Here is a 21,277-nt window from a genome sequence, read left to right as displayed (position 1 = left end):
TTCATTTCTACCAATTCTAGATGCTTCTGCCAGAATTTTAAGTACTCTAAATCTAGTATAATAGAAAATAATCCTATTAAAATTAATTTATTGAGATAATTTAACAGGCTTTATTGTATAGATTTTTTAAAAGATTTTATTTATTTATTTAGAGAAAGCACGAGCATGAGCAGGGGGCGAGGTAGAGGGAGAGGATAGAGGGAATCTTTTTTTTTTTTTAATTTTTATTTTTTAAATTTTTCCAGTGTTCCAAGATTTATTGCTTATGCACCACACTAGTGCTCCATGCAATCAGTGCCCTCCTTAATATCCACCACCAGGTTCACCCGTCACCTCCACCCCGCTCCCTTCTAAAACCCTCAGTTTGTTTCTCAGAGTCCACAGTCTCTCGTGGTTTGTCTCTCCCTCTGATTTACCCCAATTCACTTTTCCATTCCTTCTCCTAATGTCCTCCATGTTATTCCTTATCTCCACAAGCAAGTGAAGCCATATCATAATTGACTTTCTCTGCTTGACTTATTTCACTCAGCATAAGAGGAGAGAGGGAATCTTAAGTGGATACTTTGCTGAGCTCGGAGCCTGCTGCAAGGCTCTATCTCAACACCCTGAGATCATGACCTGAGCCAAAATCACACAAGTTGGATGTTCAACTGACCGAGCCACCCAGGCACCCCTATTGCATAGATTTATTTTTTTTAAGATTTTATTTATTTATTTGACAGAGAGAGAGCACAAGCAGAGGGAGAGGAAGAAACTCCTCCTTGATGAGCAGGGAGCCTGATGCGGGGCTCGATCCCAGAACCCCAGGATCATTACCCAAGCTGAAGGCAGATGCCCAACTAAGCCACTGAGGTGCCCCTCTACTCTATAGATTTTAATGGACTATAAATCAGTCTAGTTTTAAACCTTCTAGCTCTTTGTGCTTGTGTTAATTTTCTTTTCAATTTATAATATAGAATGACCTTTGTGATAAAGGCTTTCAGTTAGGAAGTTTATATTTATGTTGGTTTTTTACCTTTCATTGAGTACATTTGTTTTCTAGAATAACATAGTTTTCCATCTAAAATTCATCTGATTCATTTAGCTTCAAAAGCAAATATACGCAAAAAATTGCATTAGCTTCTGAGGATAAAGAAGGCATTTTGTCAACTTCTAGAGGCTTATTGTGTAGACCTAGCAAATGCCATCTTCCCTTCCCCTCTATAAAGCTTTCCCCACTACCCTGACCCAACTGAAATGAATTTCTTCTATTTGGCACTCTTCTCAGTTTGTTAAGCATTTCTTAAAATACCTTGTGTAATATAATATACTTTGATGCATTCCTAGTTAGGAAACAAGGCTGTTGTCGTAGGCTGTTAAGTAGGAGTAACATAAGTCTGAGCTAGGGTAGCAGCAGTGCAAATAGAAAAAGAAGGGATTTATTTTGGAAATACTTCGAAGGACTTGGTAAATAATTGGAAGTGAACTGTAAAACGGAAGAATAAAAGAAAATACTAAAATTCTGAGCCTTATTGACTAGAAGTTACTTTTTTCTTTTTTTTTAAATAAACTCAGAACTCACTTACATTTATGTGATCATTTACAGAGTATCTAGGTACATTTTCATCTTTCCAACCATCATTTAAGTCAAATAGAACAAGTATTTTTTATTTGTCACTCCTTCTTTTTAGATGAGGAAACTCCGTTCAATTAAGACTTGCTCCAGTTCATGTTATTATTAAGCAGTAGCTCTAGGATCCAAACTCAGCTCTTTCCACTCCCATTTGATTTTGTCATGCTGAATTTGAAGTCTTGGCAGAATGTGAGATTTCTAGGTTTTGGGAGTCTGCATGAAACAAGAGTTGAAGCAATGGGGATGGATGAGACTTCCAAGGAAGAATTTGTAGGTAAAGAAGAGAAAGAGAATCATGGATTGGATTTTGGGGAATACATGAATTTACAGGTATTAAATTACTTATTTAGCTAAAAAAGAAGAGGCAAAGAAGAAAACTGGATAGGGGGGCGCCTGGGTGGCTCAGTGGGTTAAGCCTCTGCCTTCAGCTCAGGTCATGATCCCAGTGTCCTGGGATTGAGCCCCGCATCGGGCTCTCTGCTCCGCAGGGAGCCTGCCTCCACCTCTCTCTCTCTCTGCCTGCCTCTCTGCCTACTTGTGATCTCTGTCTGTCAAATAAATAAATAAAATCTTTAAAAAAAAAAAAAAAGAAAAGAAAAGAAAACTGGATAGGAACAATCCAAGAAATAGGAAGATAATCAAAAGTGGAAAGTATAGCTAGAAACTATAAGAGGCTTTCAAAATACAGAAACTGTTCAAAGCAAGATACCCATGTTATAGAGACAGGAGGATAAGGATAAGGAAAAGTCATTTAACAAATAGAAGATTATTTGAAACTTTTGAGGGGAGTCTTTTGAGGGAAGGCTGAAGACTAGATTACTCTAGGTTAAAGGACATATGTGAGTTACAAAAGAAGAGGCAGTAAGTTTAGACTACAGTTGACCCTTGGACAATACAGGGGTTAGGGCCCCTGACCCTGTGCAGTTGAAAATCTACGTATAACTTTTGACTACCCAATAACTTAACTTCTCATAGTTTACTGTTGAGTGGAAGCCTTACCAATAACATAAACAGTTGATTAACACATATTTTGTATGTTATATATATTATATACTATATTCTTACAATAAAGTAAGCTACAGGAAAAAAAGGTTATTAAGAAAATCATAAGGAAGAAAATACACATTCACACATTCACCATATTCACAGTCCTGTACTATAAAAAGTCCATATGTAAGTAGATCCATGCCATTGAAACCTGTGTTGTTCAAGGGTCAACTGTACTTTTAAGAAATTTGTTTTTCATATTTTTATATTCTTAGGGAATCAGAATTTGGGATAATAAATGGGTGCATCTTATGTCTCTTTCTCCCACTTACCCTGAGTAGAACTTCACACTCTTCTGCTGTATGTGATCTGACTCACATGAGAAAGTCTTTGCTAATAACCTCATGTAGAGCTGAGCTCAAGGGGTCCTAAGAGGGCAACAAAATCTAATACTGCATCATTTGCATTTCTGACAGCATCAAAGAGTTTTAAGTGAAAACCTCATTTAAAAAAAAGTTGTGTCTATTTTTGGCTTCATTACTTTCTAAATCCTGAAAAAAATTGAAAAATTTCTTATATAATATACTTGTATTATACTTTGTGTTTATGCTTATTCTTTTTTAAAGGATGGACTGGCCTTATGTATGTTCATGCAGAACACCTTAACAAGATTGATGAGGTAATGTATCTTCTTTTTAAAATATGAAATCTAAAAAAACCAAGAGCTCTTCATTGTTCTGTTTTACACCAGTTAAAAAATACCTGCTTTTCAAATTATATTTATTTTAATGATGAACTATTTATTTGTGCTATCTAGAATAGTCATTTAATTAAATATTAGTGAAGTATGCATAGGTATTTAAAAGATAAGAGAAGGGAGAGATAAAAAAAATTTTGACATAGCACTTTTCCTAAAGAGCTTATAAAGTTATAAAAACTAAGATTCCATATTATTTAGCATACTTACTAGTTGTCTAGATGGCCATCACTCTATTTTTGGTGTTCTTCATATGTGAGAGATTAGAAAGAGTAACGGAATCAAAACATTATTCTAAAATACTTTTCTTCATTGCTTTAGTTCCTCTTCACCTTCCTTTCCCTATTAAACTTGACTTTTTCTTATATAAATCTTAAGGTTTTTTTGATCCCTTTTATTTGGAAGCAGAATGTGTTAATATATTTTCCATTACTTTAGGTGTGCAGCTTTGCAATTAGTTAGAACCTACAAAATATTCCATACTTTCAAAGCATATGGATTTACCTTGTAATACTCACACACTCCTCCAAAGTGGGTCTTTGCAGACAGGAAAGGTGAAAAGATTTATTTTTACCACAGACCCATTCCTTTATATAGTCTTAGTTTATCGATCATTTCAAAAGGTAATAAAAAAGGCGCTTGATAGGAATCTTTATAATAACACAGTTTTGGAGCTCAGTCTTCTCTACCACATTTCCTCCCTTTGGATATAGCCTTAATTTTGCCATCTAATGTGACATCAATGAAAATGGAGTAAGATAAGATCACATTGAATTATTCTTGATTGCCAGTGCCTGAGGAGTTGTAGGAGCTGTATATTACATAGAAAACATTCATTTATTTAGGAGAAAGTTACAATATATAGTTTAAAAATGCAGTTAGTAATATATAAAAATATATGTAAGGTATATATTTCATATAGTACTTATAATATATACTTTATATATTTTATGTATATTCATATATAAAAATATAGTTAATAGTTTAAAAATAATGATTCAGGGAGGCAGTTTGATAAACTTACATAGCATTTAGTATGAATTATTATATCTTAAGAATTACACTGTTTTATTCCTCACGATACACACAGTCAGGGTTCCACTATCCTTTGAGGTATGTTTGTTATTATGAACACAGTTCAATAATTTTGTTTCTACTGCATCCCAAGTTTTTTTAGAGTAATATTTGTAAGTTAATATTGAAAGGAAAAATATTAACATCCATTTTTTCCTTTTTTCCTTCAATAAACAGACTCCCTTTAATAAGTGTTGCGCTGATTCAAGGTTGGGCATTGGGTGGAGGAGCAGAAGTTACTACAGCATGTGATTTCAGGTAAGGTGAAAATCGCTTTACTCCTTCCACAAATATAATCAACATGCTCAAACTTATTTTTTGCTTGAATATAAATATTAGTTATATTCTTTTTTTTTTTTTTAAGATTTTATTTATTTGACAGAGAGATCGCAAGTAGGCAGAGAGGCAGGCAGAGAGAGAGGGGGAAACAGGCTCCCTGCTGAGCAGAGAGCCCGATGTGGGGCTCGATCCCAGGACCCTGAGATCATGACCTGAGCCAAAGGCAGAGGCTTTGACCCACTGAGCCACCCAGGTGCCCCATTAATTATATTCTTAAACAGGATGAACAGTTAGTGAATATTTTCTTCTTATCAATTTTCTTTTAATTTAAATTCAGTTAATTAACATATATTATTTGTTTCAGAGGTACAGGTCTGTGATGCATCAGTCTTATATAATATCTAGTGCTCATTACAACACATTCCCTCCCCAGTGTCCATCACCCAGTTACCCCATCCTCCCCCATTCTCCCACCCCTTCCCCTCCAGATGAATACAGAAGAGTATTATAAATGTATTTTCTCTTCCTTATGGTTTCTTTCTTTCTTTTTTTTTTTTAAGATTTTATTTATTTTAGAGAGAGAAGGAGAGAATGACCAAGGGTAGGGGCAGAGGGAGAGGGAGAGAGAGCATCCCAAGCAGACTCTACACTAAGTACAGAGCCTGAAGCAGGGCTTGATCCCAGGACCCTGAGATCATGACCTGAGCCAAAAATCAAGAGTCGGATGCTTAACCAACTGAGCCACCCAGGACCCTCTCTTCCTCATGGTTTTCTTAATAACATTTTTTTCCCCCTCTGACTTACTTTATTGTAAGAATACAGTACATAATACATGTAACATACAAAATATGTGTTAATTTGCTGTTTATGTTATCAGTAAGGCTTTTGGTTGACAGTAGGCTGTTAATAGTTAAGTTTTGGGAAGTCAAAAGTTCTGTGCAGATTTTTGACTGCATGGATGCTAAGTGCCCCTAAACCCCATACTGTTCATGGGTCAACTGTATTTGACTTTATTTATTTTTTTTATTTTTATTGTTTTTATTAACATATAATGTGTTATTTGCCCCAGGGTACAGGTCTGTGAATCATCAGGCTTAACCACTTCACAGCACTCACCATAGCGCATACCCTCCCCAATGTCCATAACCCAGCCACCCTATCCCTACCCTTCCATCCCCCAGCAACCCTGTTTGTTTTGTGAGATTGAGTCTTTTATGGTTTGTCTCCCTCCCGATTGTATTTGACTTTAAATAACTATCTAAGTCTCAGTTTCTTTATAAAATAGAAATAATCTCTGCTAAATGTTTATAAATGTTTATAAATATAAATGATCTAATGGATATGTGGATACTTAGCATAACACTTAACCAGGGTACACACTGATGCGCACACGATATTGATTAGAGTCTTAAGATTACCTTACGACTCTTACACTTTTACAGAAATGCCAGTGTGGTAATATTTTGGCATAGTTTTAAACTTATTTTTATTTTATTGTTTAGAGAGAGGGAGAGCACACAGTTTGGTGGGGAGGGGCAGATGGAGAGGGAGAGAGAGAATCTCAAGCAGGCTACACAAAGCGGGGCTTGATCCCAGAACCCTGAGATCATGACCTGAGCCAAAATCAAGAGATGGGTGTTTAACCAACTCAGCCATGCAGGTGACCTGGTATAGTTTTAAACTTATTAATTCTCCTTTCCCTGGAGATGATTTTCAACCTTAAGGCTAATCCTGGCCTCACTCCTTTTTTCCTATTCATCATACACTTGAGCCTGGAAGGAGAATGTTGGAGCATACATTAAGAGGGGACTTGCAGTGTTTAAAATTCTGACTCTCCCTTTCAGATACTAAAGAAAAAGCCATTCCTTTCTGGCATGTAGGGCAGTAGACTAGAGGAAAAATAGCTGATTAATTCAGCATTTTCATTCCCTTTCAGCTCTGTTTCTTTGAATCACAAACTTTCATGTTTTTCAAAGTTCAGATTATCAAAGTATATAAGCTAAATCTTGTAATCTATGCATTGTACTAAAATGCTATGAAAATAGTCATGGTGATATAAAAGATACCCATAAAAAAGAAAGAGAAAAACCTATAATTAAGAATGCTTAAAGGTGTATATTACTTAATCAAAGACTTCTCTCTTCTAGCCTTCATTTTAACAAGTCTTAAATCACTTTTATCATAGTATAATTTACATTCTGTACTGTGTAACCACCTCCACAGTCAAGATAGTCAAGATAGAGAACATTTTTATCAACTCCACATGTTTGCATGTACTGTTGCCCAAGCAATTCCCACCTTAATCCAAGGCAAACACCGATCACTTTTTCACTCTAAATAAGAGTTGGCGGGGGGTGGCGTGCCTGGGTGGCTCAGTGAGTTAAAGCCTCTGCCTTTGGCTCAGGTCGTGATCCCAGAGTCCTGGGATCAAGCCCCACATTGGGCTCTTTGCTCGGCAGGAAGCCTGCTTCCCTTCCTCTCTGCCTGTCTCTCTGCCTATTTGTGATCTCTCTCTCTCTCTGTCAAATAAAAAAGAAAAAAAAATTTTAATTTGTTTTTTTGGTTTTTCGCTTTTTCGTTTATAAATAGATTCTTTCAGTATATACTTGTGTGTGTGTGTCTGGCTTCTTTCATTCAGTGTAATTATTTTGAGTTGCGTCAGTGTTGTACCATGCATCACTACCTCATTCCCTTTTAATGTTGAGAAGTTTTTTTTGTGTGGATATACTACAATTTGTTTTCGAGATTCATATGTGTTATTCCATATATCAGCGGTTTGTTCATTTTGTTTCTCAGTGGTATGCCTTTCTATGCATATTACATATTTTTATATATTATGGATAAAGTCCTTTTATGTAAGTCAAATATGTAACATTTTTTTGTCAAATATAAGTATTGTGAACATTCAGCCTTTTTATTTTGTGTCTTTTGAAGAGCAGAGTTTTTTTAAAAAACATTTTTAGCTTTTCCATTTGTATTAATTATGGAATTATGAAAAACTTGTAGAATTTACACAAATAATTCCTATATACCTTTCACTCATTTCCCCAAATGTTAATATCATACATAACCACAGTATAATTATCAAATCAAGAAATTAATATTGTTACAGAACTTTTAACTAAATCGAAAGACCTTATTCAAATTTTTCAGTTGTCATACTAATGTCTTTTTTCTAATCCAGGATCTAATCCGGAATCTATTGTTTATATAGTCATCCAGCTTTCTTATGATTAATATTTCTGTGGTATATCTTTTTCTGTCCTTTCATTTTAACCTATGCTGTATTTTTTAAAGGTAATTCTAGTTAGTAGACAGTACATATTTGGGTGTTGCTTTTTTTTTCCAGTCTCATAATCTCTTCCTTTTAATTGGAGTGCTTATACCATTTATATTCTTCATTAGTGATATAATAGGGTTTAAACCTATCATCTTAGTCTTTGTTTTCTATTTGTCCCATCTATTGTTTATTCTTTCTTACTTTTTCTTCCTGCCTCTTTCTAGATTATTTTTTATGATCTCATTTTATCTCTAATATTGACTATACCTGTTTGTGTTATATGTAAAAATAGTAATACATTTATATATAAACAAATATTTAAATAGTAGTGTGAATTTGTTATGTATATTAACATATATTTTTATGTATTTGTTACATATATTACTATATACAGGCACACCTTAGAGATACTACAGGTTTGGTTCCATCTATCACAATAAAACAAATATTGCAGTAAAGCTCATCAAATGAATTTTTCATTTCCCAGTACATGTAAAAGTTATATTTACATTATTTTGTAGTCTGTTGTGTGCAATAGCATTATGTCTGAAAAAACAATGTACATACCTTAATTAAAAAGTACTTTATTGCTAAAAATTGGCTAACCATCATCTGAACTTAAGTGAGTTGTGATCTTTTCACTGGTGGAGGGTTTTGCATCAGTGTTGATATTGGATGAATGAATAGGGTGGTGATTGGCTGAAGGTTGGGGTGGCTGTGGCAGTTTCTTAAAATAAGACAACAGTGAAGCTCACTTCACTGATGGACTTTTTCTTTCATGAACAATTTCTCTGTAGTATGCGATGCTATTTGATAGCCTTTTTTTTTTTTTTTTTTGAGGAAACAGTGCTGTTTATTTATTTAGTTAGTTAGTTGGTTAGTTCAGTTAGCCACCATATCGTACATCATTAGTTTTTGATGTAGTGTTAAATGATTCATTAGTTGTGTATAACACCCAGTTCTCATCACAAAACAAGCCCTCCTTAATACCTATCACCTGGCTACCCCCCCATCTCCCTCCCCTCTTAGACCCACAGTTTGTTTCCCCAAGTCCATAGTCTTCTCATGGTTTGTGTCCCTCTCTAACATCCCCACCTTCAGTTTTCACTCCCTTCCCCTATGGTCTTCTGTGCTATTCCTTATGTTCCACATATGGGTGAAACCATATGATAATTGTCTCTTTCTCTGCTTGACTTATTTCACTTAGCATAATCCTCTCCAGTTCCATCCATGTTGATGTGAATGGTAGGTATTCATTCTTTCTGATGGCTGAGTAATATTCCATTGTGTGTGTGTGTGTATGTATATATATATATATATATACCATATCTTCTTTATTCTATCATCTGTTGAAGGGTATCTCGACTCCTTCCACAGTTTAGCTATTATGGACATTGCTGCTGTGAACACTGGGATGCAGGTGCCCCTTCTCTTCACCATATCTGTAGTTTGATAGCATTTTACCCACAGAACTTTTTTCAAAATTGGAGTCAGTCCTCTCAGACTCTGCCACAGCTTTATCAACTGAGTTTATGTAGTATTTTAAATCCTGATTTTCATTTCATATGCATATGCAGGTATACATTTATATATACATATACTTATGTGTATAAATACATTTATAATGTATAACTATATGCACACATATATGTTAATGTATTCTTGAGGTATTTAAGGAATAAGGAAGAAGAGCTGATTATTGATTATTAGAATTTGATGCTTGGAAAAAATATCTTAATTTAGATGGTGCAATATATTGTGTCGTATGTGTTAAAAAATGAACAGACTTATAAAATTGAAGGTAAAAATGGAGAATCATTTAAATGCTTTTTTTCTGGTATGTGTGTGAAAGTGAGAATAACTAACAGGATAAAATGTTAGTTACACATTTTCAAAGTTAGAGTTATGGTACAACAGTTTTAAATGTGATTTAATAAAATACCACACAAAATAAAATAATCTAGGTCTTCCTTTTTGTACTTTAATTTTAACAAGCATCAAGCCTTCGTGAGTTTAATGTTTTCTGACCAGTCAGGAAACCAGGATTCATTTAATAAATAATCAAAATGCATTGAGTGTAAAACTGTAAGTTAGTAGGCTTTTCTAGAAGATAAGAGAAGGCACGAGACAGGCTTAACGCCTTGGAAACAGTTCTCTTTGATGCCCGCTTCTGAGTGGAGTCATCTGCTGCCCAGTCAAAACAAAATGCTGTGGTCCTCTTTAGATCACTAATCTTCATATTTAAGGGATATAGATCACTTCTGCCAATACAAGACTATTTCATTCAGTGAAAACTGGGTTTTTGTATGAATTTAAAAGTATATTAAATCTAAAGTATATATAAATACAATTTATAATATAAATTATAAATTAATATTAAAAGTATATTCAAAAGCCAAGGAAGAAATTAAACCTAAAAGGCCAACTGCATTTATGAACTTACTTCATTTGAATCTATTCGATTCTAATCTATCTAATCAGGTCTATTCCCCTGAAAATGTTTGCCTATAAAATGGACATCCTGAATTCTAGCCATAATAATTCTGGGAGTGTATTCAGTAGCTCCAATAATCACTTTACTCCTTGAAAAAATCATTTTTCCTCACAAATTGTAGAAAAAATCACATGCATATGACTCTAGTCAATACTCAAATCAGTTTTGTTGTACTTATAGAACCAAAGGACACCATAGCAGTAATCAGGCTGAAGATGGGACTGGTAAAGGACAGATATCTTAGGCAACTCTTGACATTTATTGTGAGATATTTGAGTATTGTTACGTGTACTTTAAGTTACTTATTTCAAATATATTTTAAATTAATGGAAAAAGCAATGCTTTTTCTGTGGCTGTGGCAGTTTCTTAAAATAAGACTATAATCAAGTTTGGCACATCACTTCACTCTTATTTTTATGAATTATTTCTCTTTGGCGTGCAAGGCTGTTTGATAGATGATTTTACCTACAGTAGAACTTCTTTCAAAATTGGAGTCAGTCCTCTCCAACCCTGCCACTGCTTTATCAATTAAGTTTGTGTGATACTCTGAGTCCTTTGTTATCATTTCAGCTGTCTTTACAGCCTCTTCACAAAGGGTAGTTTCCTTCACAAAAAACATTCTCTTTTCCTTTTTTTAAAGATTTTCTTCAATTATTTGAGAGAGAGAAAGAGGACAACCTGGAGGGGAGAGGCAGAGGAGAAACAGACCCCTGCTAGCAGGGAGCCCAACGCAAGGCTCAATCCCTGGACCCTGGATCATGACCTGAGCTGAAGGCATATACTTAACCAATTGAGCTACCCAGACACCCCTCAGAAACCATTTTCTTTGCTCATCCATAAGAAGCAACTCCTCATCTGTTCATCATTGAACATGAGATTGCAGCAATTCCGTTGTATCTTTAGGCTCCACTTCCAATTCTAGTTCTCTTGCTAATCCCACCACATTTGCAGTTACTTTCTCCACTGGAATCTTGAACCTCTCCAAAGTCATCCATGAGGGTTAGAATCAACTTTTTCCAAACTCCTGTTGATATTGACATTTTGACCTCTTCCCGTGGATCATGAATGTTCTTTATGGCATCTAGAATGGAGAATGCTTTCCAGGTTTTCAATTTACTTTGTCATGACCTATCAGAGGCATCACTATTTATGGCAGCTCTAGACTTCGGTGTTTCTTTAATAATAAGACTTGAAAGTCAAAATAATATTTTGATCCATAGACTGTAGATGGATATTGTGTTAGTAGGTTTGAAGACAAAATTAATCCCATACATCTTTGTCCGAGCTCTTGGGTGACCAGCTCCATTTATCAGTGAGCAGTAATATTTTGAGAGGAATCTTTTTTCAGAGTAGTAGATTTCAACAGTGGGTTTTGAAATATTCATTAAATTGTGTCATAAACAGATGTGCCATCAGTAAGGCTTTGTTGCTTCATTTGCAGAGCATAGACAGAGTACATTTCGTAGATTTAGCATAATTCTTAAGGCCTCTAAGATTTTTGGAATGGTAAATGAACATTGGCTTCAACTTAGAGTCACCAGCTACATTAGCCTCTAACAAGTCAGTCAGCCTGTCCTTTGAAGCCTTGAAGCTCTCTACCTATGAAAGTCCTACATGGCATCTTCTTCCAGTAGAAGGCTATTTCATCTACATTGAAAATGTGTTTAGTGTAGCCACCTTCATTAATTATCTTAGCTAGATCTTCTAACTTGCTATAGCTTCTACCTCAGTGCTTGATGCTTCATCTTGCACTTTTATGCTATAAAGATCACTTCTTTCCTTAAACCTCATGAACCAGTCACTGCTAGCTTTTATAGACTTTTCCTCTGCAGCTTCCTCCCCTCTCTCAGCTGTCCTAGAGTTCAAGAGAGTTAGACCCGTGCTTTGGATTAGGCTTAGATTTAAGGGAATGTTGTATTGGTTTGATCTCTATCGTGACCATTGAAACTTTGTATCAACAATAAGGCTGCTTTGCTGTCTTAACATTTGTGTTTTCAGTGGAGTAGCACTTTTAATTTCCTTTAAGAAATTTTCCTTTGCATTCACAAGTTGGCTAACTGCTATAAGAAGCCTAGCCTTCATCTTACCTCAGCTTTTGACATGCTTTTCTTAGTAAGCTTAATCATTTCTAGCTTTTGGTTTAAAATGAGACACGAGACTCTTCCTTTCATTTGAACACTTTGAGGCCATTTCAGGACTGTTAATTAGTCTAATTTCAGTTTTTCTGTTAAAGAATAGGGAAGCCCAAGAGGAGGAGAGAGATGGGGAATGACCAGTGGGTGGATCAGTCAGATCACACAACATTTATCAGTTAAGTTTGTGGTCTTAATATGGGCATGGTTCATGGTACCTCAAAACAGCTACCATAGTAACATCACAAATCACTGATCACAGATTACCATAACAAATATAATAATGATGAAAAAGTTTGAAATATTATAAGAATTATCAAAATGCAACATGGAGAGATGAAGGCAGCAGACCTATCAGAAAAACAGAGCTGATAGGCTTGCTGGATGGCAGGTTTGCTCTCAAGCTTCAATTTTTAAAATCACAATACCTGCAAAGTGCAATAAAGCAAAGCACAATTAAATGAGGTATGCCTATATATAAATATATGTTTGTGTGTATATATACTATACACACATAAGTGTGTGTGTGTATGTACATATATATAAAATAAGAATATATTTCTAGAAAAATGAAACAGAAAACCAAAATATACAAATTTCTGGAATTGTAGTATCTGGCATATATAGAAAAATAAATATTTCTAAAATACTGAAAAATATTTTCTCATTTTATATACATACACAAACACATATGCATATATCTATAGATTTTTTTTTTTTACTGGTTGGTTTAGAGTTAATATGATGCATTTTAAACTTATCACAGCCCACCTCAAATAATACTATGCTATTTTTCATAAAATACAAGAACACTACAATATATTCCTTATTTCCTTCTGTCCTAATGCTATTGTTGTCATACATTTTGCTTCCACATATTATAACTTCACAAATTATTATGCATTTAAGCACATCAGAATTTTTAACTTCATGGATGAAGATAATGATTTCCTTAACCCGAAAGTCTTCTATGTTAGATATGTTTTATTCTTTGTCATTTGGAACTCAGTTACTTATAAGATAGCTGGACCTATATTATATCCAGATGATATTTTCACATTGCACATTGTTCTTCTAGTTTTTTGAGAATGTAGTGAAAGCTATGAACCCTATCTTAGGAAACTTTGCATGAAATCTCATTCATGGGCCCCTGGTTTAGAACCCCTGTTTTCGAAGTAGGTTTTTCTACATGTATACTATTTTTTTTAAAGATTTTATTTATTTATTTGACAGAGATCACAAGTAGACAGAGAGGCAGGCAGAGAGAGAGGAAGCAGGCTCCCTGCTGAGCAGAGAGCCTGTTGCGGGGCTCAATCCCAGGACCCTGGGATCATGACTTGAGCCAAAGGCAGAGGCTTTAACCCACTGAGCCACCCAGGCGCCTCTATACTATTTATTTTATGATTACCTTTTTTGTATATTTTTCTGACTACTGAAGTGGTTTTGGTAAGGCCTTAAAATATTTGGGGTTTGTATGTATAAAACATAAATGTTGAGTTACAAAATGGGAACCTGCTACCATGATATAGGTCAAGAATGGGAGTATTGTCAGCACTCCTGAAGTCGCCTATAAACGCCTTCTAAGTAACAGCCCTCTCATTTCCATCTAGGGGAAACTGTTACCCTAAATTTTATGAGAATTAATTTTTTTCCTAATGAAAGTAGTTCTTACTTTCTTTATTTCCTAAGAAAGGAAATTATCCTGTAACTGATATGTTCTATTTTTCTGCTTTTTGAACTCTATATAAATGGCATCATATAGTAATAGAAATAGTATGAGGAGAGATCCACTAAGTTTATTCATTCAAAGTATTAAATTATTTTTCTTCGTTTTATAATTTATGACTCAGGTTCCAATTTATCAATTGAAATAAATCACTTTGTATTCACATAAATATGTATATTAAAGTAGTATTGGTGTATAAGACAATTTTTAAAGATCCTAACCTCTTTGAAAACTAGTAGTTCTTAATTGAGGAGGAATCTTACATACAGTGAAAAATGGTCATTTCATATGACAGTGCCCTCTGCTGTCATCAGTGCAGATTGCATTGGGATACTACATTCGATTCTGTGAAGAGGAAGTGGTCATTGGCTTTATGGACAACGTGAGACTAAATTTAGAATGTTCTATGTGTGAAAGGATTAAATACTTTTCTCACTTAAACCTGAAATACAGGTACTTATATATAATTTAAATATATACTTATGAATATATTGTAAATATTACACAAATATATAATTTAATATATTTAAAGAATATTCTAAGCTGTATGTGAATGCACATTATTACACTTAAAAATCCTCTACATAAAAGTAAGTACAAATTAAACTTTATAGATATCCTCTGGATATCTTTAATGTAGAGCCCTGTGTTTATCTGTAAGCATTTAATTAGACTTTTGCATTGTCCTTCATAGTTGTTCCTGATCTGTGTTTGGGTAGTTAGGGTTTAGGACAAAAGGCAAAATCACAGGAAAAATAATCAGAGACTACTTAGTCTTTTAGTACTGCTAATTTTCCTTGCTTGCTATTTCATTCTCTAAGTGAAAGGAGTGTCATGTATCCTAGGGTCTCATAAAATATTTTCGTTATTGGTTGTGAGATGTCTGACTGTGCTTGCTCTCATCAGATCTAGTAATATACCAGATACATTCACCTTCCCAATGAAGACATGTTCATTTGTGGAGCAACTACTTGGTATATATAGCCTCTCATATTAAATTACATTTAGTTGAATCACTCATTAAACATATGTTTAGCAGCTATCTGTACTAGACACTGACATTCAAGAACTTTTATGTCTTGGGATTTTGTTTCATTTTTATAGTAATATAGTTTTACTGTATTTTATAAAATTATTGATTCACAGTCGACAAGTTGAAAAACAAATGGTAGGAACTGATCCTTCCCAAAAGAAGTTTGAAAAGCACTGTCTTTGGCTGTTCAGCCCTTTTTAACCTACCTACCCAAAACATAAGTTCTTCGAACTTAGAGGCTGATAGGGAGGACTGCATACTGAACTACCTCACTAGCCATAGTTACAAGGAAGGGATAAGTCAATACAAGTTACTCTAGGTGATCTTTCCCCCAAGTTTATCAGTACCTTGTCAGTTATCTTCTGTGACGAATTGCTTTAATTATTCTAAAAATATCTGCTTATTCTAAAAGAACACCAAAAGCTTTCATAGCATTCCACTAAAAAGATAAGTTTCTCCCTTAAGGATATATGTTGACCCTTTTTTAGCTTGTTTAACTTTCTTACCCTGGAGAATTGGCTGGAATTCACTCAACTAAGATTTTCATTTCTGCTGCTCTTCCATTACCCATGGGAAAACTATTTCAGAAGATGAGAGATACACTGAATATGAAGATTCCAAAGAAATGAGCTCCTATAGCATTCTTCCTGTCCCCAAACCCTGTATACACCAGCTGATCATACACATAATGAATTAATATTTCAGAATAGTTCAGAAACACCCAGGTCTGCTTGGCATATATAGACCCTTATATTAAATTGCATTCGGTTGAGTCCTAATTTTCATATAAAACATTCTTGGAGAAAATGACATTTTAAGAACATTTTTAAGGGGCACCTGGGTGGCTCAGTGGGTTAAGCCTCTGCTTTCCTCTCCGGTCATGATCTCAGGGTCCTGGGATCCCGCCCCGAGTCTGGCTCTCTGCTCAGCAGGGAGCCTGCTTCCCCCTCTCTTTCTGCCTGCCTCTCTGCCTACCTGTGATCTCTCTCTCTCTGTCAAATAAATAAATAAAATCTTAAAAAATATAAAAAATAAAAACATTTTTAAAAGCAAAACACTAACTTATGAATTCAAAATTGGCATTCCTCAGTGCTCAGAATCTAGTCATCCAAACATTATGTTTTCCTTTTAGTGATAAAATTGATGTGAGGAAATAAAAAGCTAGAACGGTGATAAAATAATTCGCTTCTAATTTTTTAACCTATCTTGACTAATTAAAATATTAAGAATGAAATATAAATTTAAAAAATACCTATTTGAGTATAAATTTTCTATTGCAGCCATAACAGATTGCCACAAATGTAGTGGCTTAAAACATCAGTTTATCTCACAAATGTATAGATCTGAAGTCCAGCTGGGCTCAACTGGTTTCTCCAACCCTGCTCACAAAAGGCCAAAATCAGTATGTTGGCTGAACTGGGCCTTGGAGATTCAGGGAAAACCACTTCCAGGCTCATCCCGATTACAACTGGCAGATTTCAAAGCTATGCATTTATAAGCCTGAGGTCCCTGTTTTCCTTGCTTACTGTCAGCTGGGAACCAGTCTTTGCTCCTAGGGGATATCTGCCTGCCTTGTCATGTTTTCCAGTGGCCCCCTACAGCAATGGTGGGTTGAGTTTTTCCTCATTTACCTTTCTGCTGCATCTCTGTAACTCCAGTTGGAGAAAGTTCTCTGCTTTTAAGAGCTCATGTGGATAAGTTGGGCTCACTCAGATAACCTCCCTATTTTAATGTATGTAAATCTTTATTACATCTGCAAAGTCTCTTCTTATATGAAGTACACGTGATGCACATGTTCCAGGGATTAGGGCGTGGACATCTTTGTGGGGGCATTCTGCCTACAACATACGGGCTTGGCATAGAGAATATAGTTGTCACGTTTCACAGAATGAAATTGGTAACTTTGTTATTCTAAGTTACCTTTGTAAACTACTTTTATTTTTTTTTAACTTTTATTTACTTTTTGGAAAACAGTAATAATTCCTATATATGTCAAATTAAGAAAGGTTCACTTATGCGGACCTTTTTAAAGATATTTATTTATTTGAGAGAGCGCACAATCAGGGGTTGGGGAGACGGGGGAGGGACAGAGGGAGAGGTAGAAGCAGATTCCCACTGAGCAGGGAATCCCATGCAGGCTCGCAGTCTTGATTCCAGGACCCTGGAATCATGACCTGAGCCAAAGGCAGATGCTTAACTGACTGAACCATCCAGGTGCCCCATATTTTAAGAGTAATTATAATATGGTTTCTTAGATTGGCTTTAAACTCAAGATTCCAGAATGTGCTTTAGGAGGTACTTAGAACACTCATTCCTTTATTCCACTTTCTGTCTTATTCCACATCACTCAAAAATGGGAGTGGGCAGCCAGAATGACTGAAGTTAACAAGTCAGGAAACGACAGATGTTGGTGAGGATTCAGAGAAAGGGGAACACTCCTACACTGTTGGTGGGAATGCAAGCTGGTGCAGCCACTTTGGAAAACAGTATGGAGGTTCCTCAAAAAGTTGAAAATACAGCTACCCTATGACCCAGTAATTGCACTACTGGGTATTTACTCTAAAGATACAAATGTAGTGATCCAAAGGGGCCTGTGCACCCTAATGTTTATAGCAGCAATGTCCCCAATAGCCAAACTATGGAAAGAACCTAGATGTCCATCAAAGATGAATGGATAAAGAAGATGTGATATACATATACTGTGGAATACTATGAAGCCATCAAACATGAAATCTTGCCTTTTGCAACAACGTGAATGGAACTAGAGGGTATTATGCTGAGTGAAATAAGTCAGTCAGACAAAGACAATTATCATATGATCTCTCTGATATGAAGAGTTTGAGAGGCAGGGCAGGGGGTTGTGGGGGGTAGGGAGGAAAAAATGAAACAAGATGGGATCAGGAGGGAGACAAACCATAAGAGACTCTTAATCTTACGAAACAAACTGAGAGTTGCTGGGGGTTGAGGGGGTAGGGATAGGATGGCTGGGTTATGTGCATTGGGGAGGGTATGTGCTATGGTGAGTGCTGTGAAATGTGTAAGCCTGATGACCGGTACCCCTGGAGCAAATAACACATTATATGTTAATTTTAAAAAGTAGAGGTGGGGAAGGACAGAGAAAAGAAAAATCCTGAAAACTACCCTAGAAAAGAGAAAATGATGGACTCAGACTGCTTGGCTTTTAGCATCAATTTTTGGAAAGGGAAATCATGTAATTTTTTTTTAAAGGTTTTATTTATTTATTTGACGGAGAGAGATTGAGACCACAAGTAGGCAGAGAGGCAGGCAGAGAGAGAGGGAGAAGCAGGCTCCCCTACGAGCAGAGAGCCTGACACGGGCTCAAGGCCAGGACCCTGAGATCATGACCTGAGCCGAAGGCAGAGGCTTAACTCACTGAGCCACCGAGGAGCCCCCATGTAAATTTTTTTTTTACTGTTATGTTCATTTTATTTCTTTTTTCATTTTATAATATTTTTTTCTTTGCAGATTAATCTTCCATGTAAATTTTTTAATGACGTATCTAATATTTAATTTTTTGTTATTGAATTAGGTGCAAGACAGAAACTAGAATTGCATTTTTTTGTTGTTTGGAAACAATTACAAACTTATAGGAAAGTTCAGGAATGATACAAAGAATTTCCCTATACCATTCACTTAGATTACTGGTTTTTAACATTTTGATATTTTGTTTTTGTTTTCTGTCTCTCATATATGTGTATGTATATCTATATATATATGTGTATATATTTTTTCTGAGAAATTTGAGAGTAGGTTGCAAACATCTTGCCCTTTTAATCCTTTATACATACACATAATTATATATATATACACACACAAATAATTATATATATATATATTTTTTAAGAACAAGAATATTGTCTTACATAAATACAGTACTGTTGTCAAATGCAGGAAATTTAACACTGATGCTGTACTTCTATCTAATATACTGTTTACCAATTTTGTCGGTTAGACAGTAATGTTCAGTATAGCATTGTTTTCCTCCATTACAGGATCATGTACTGCATTTAGTTTCAGGATCTCTTCACTCTCTTTTATTCTGGAAGAGTTCTCTAGCCTGACTTCGTCATTCACAGCATTGATATTTTAAAGAAAATAGGTCAGGTTTTGCTTTTTGTTTTTTAATAGATTGTTCTTCATTTTGAGGACTTTTGATATTTTCTCATTATTCAGTTCAGTTTTTGTGTCCCTGGATAACATCCCCGCAAAAGTGATATTATATTCTCAGGGTATCACATCTGGATGCACACAAGTGTTTTTTCTGCCCATCATTGGTGATGCTGATTTTGATCACCGTGTCCAAAATGTTTGGTTTCCCTAGTATACATGCTCCTTTCCCCCTTGAGAGATGCTTTAAGACAAGTGTAATACTGTGTTTTTCACCAGACTTTCTTCACTGGATTTTTTGCATTCCCTGATTATTCTTTCTGAAACCATCTTTACTATGATGGTTGCAAATTTGTGTTTTTCTAATTCCACCATTCGCTCCATGTGTATCAGTTGTCATTGGTAAAGGGTAAAGCCCCCCTTTACCCTTTTCCCTCTGTGTGTGTGTGTGTGTGTGTGTGTGTGTGTGTGTGTGTACATTTGTCATCAGTGTGGATTAATAGATTCCTGTTTTGGTTTTTTTTTTTTCAGTGGTTTATGATTCATTACTGTCCTTGATTGTTTCGATGCTTTAGTTGTCCCAGATTTGGCCAGTGAGAAGCCTTTCAAGCTGGCTCCTGTATCCTTTTGTTAATGCTCCATCATTCATCCATTCATCCGTTCGAGTACTTCCTACTTTCTGAGTACAGTATTGTAGGCATCTTAGATCTTCTTCTCCTTGACCCCAGATTCAGACATTTTCTCATAGAAGCACTAGTTTTTTGTTTGTTTGGTTGGTTAGTTGGTTGGTTTTGTTTTTTTAGTATTGGTTCTTTGAGTAGGGGTAGTATTAAAGACAAACAACAACAACAACAAAAAACAAGATCTGGATGCCTGGTGGTGTTCTCATTGCTACTGGCATCTTTGTTTCTGTACTGTCTTAGCAAACAAAGCTAGAGCATGCATTAATTTAATCCATTCATTCATTAGAGATTATGCATTTATACTTGAAATCTGCCAATCCAGTCTATTCTCACGAAGCTTGTTCTTGTCTCCTCCATTCCATATTGTATCTCCTCCAACACTGATCCCCTGGCTCCCAGTAACATCACTGTATTTACTCATTTGCTTGATCTTATAATGCACATGAGCTAATATTAGAATTGTTGTGTCTATACCGCTGTGAAAAGAAGCTACTAAAAGGAGTTCAAGATTTGCCTGTTGTCTTTGGGGTTTTTTTGGTCTCCTAGACTAAGGGTAAATAATCCAAGTATTGCACTGTGTTCAGAAGTTACTTGTACTAGTTCCCTGTTGTTTTTCCTTCTTCAGTGTGATTATGTTAGTCATAAGGTTCATTTAGTTTCAGTATTCAGTTTTAATTTTTTTCTTTCTTCCTATCCTTGTTGCTTGAAGTTATTTTTCATATGTACAGTGTTGCAATGAATAACTGTACTTTTTTAGTATTATATATTTATTAGTGGTATGTTTTAAGGATAAATTCTAGGAGTACTGCTGAATCAAAGGTTAAATGAATGTTTAGCTTTATCAGATATTGCCAGATTCTTTTCCATAAGGAATAGACAATTCTTAGAGTTTTCTGTGTTCTGTTTGACTTAGCCTTGCCTACAAAGGCTACTGTTAAGCTTTTGAATGTTTGCCAGTCTAATGGGTGAGGATAGTGTTTCTGCATAGTTTTAACATGCATTTCTCCCAAAGTAGGTTGAGTTGATCATATTTCCAGTGGTTAAGAAGCATTTTTGCAATTTTTGTGAATTACCTATTCATTTTTTGCTTAT

General features: G+C 35.2%; 1 protein-coding gene across 2 annotated transcripts in view; it reads left to right on the top strand.

Moving 5' to 3' along the window:
- ECHDC1 (ethylmalonyl-CoA decarboxylase 1) overlaps window positions 1-21,277 on the top strand; it is a 62,503-nt gene that overhangs the window by 22,991 nt on the left and 18,235 nt on the right. For both annotated transcript variants that reach the window (XM_047735115.1, XM_047735113.1), the window contains exons 4-5: window positions 3,226-3,278; window positions 4,608-4,688. In XM_047735115.1, coding sequence (XP_047591071.1) covers window positions 3,226-3,278; window positions 4,608-4,688 — 134 coding nt within the window. The remainder of the gene's footprint in view (window positions 1-3,225; window positions 3,279-4,607; window positions 4,689-21,277) is intronic.

This window comes from Lutra lutra, chromosome 6 (genome assembly GCF_902655055.1).
Source record: "Lutra lutra chromosome 6, mLutLut1.2, whole genome shotgun sequence".
Taxonomy (NCBI): Eukaryota; Metazoa; Chordata; class Mammalia; order Carnivora; family Mustelidae; genus Lutra; species Lutra lutra.
The sequence above is the reverse complement of the archived record's forward strand: the minus strand, read 5'-3'. Positions and strand labels throughout refer to the sequence as shown.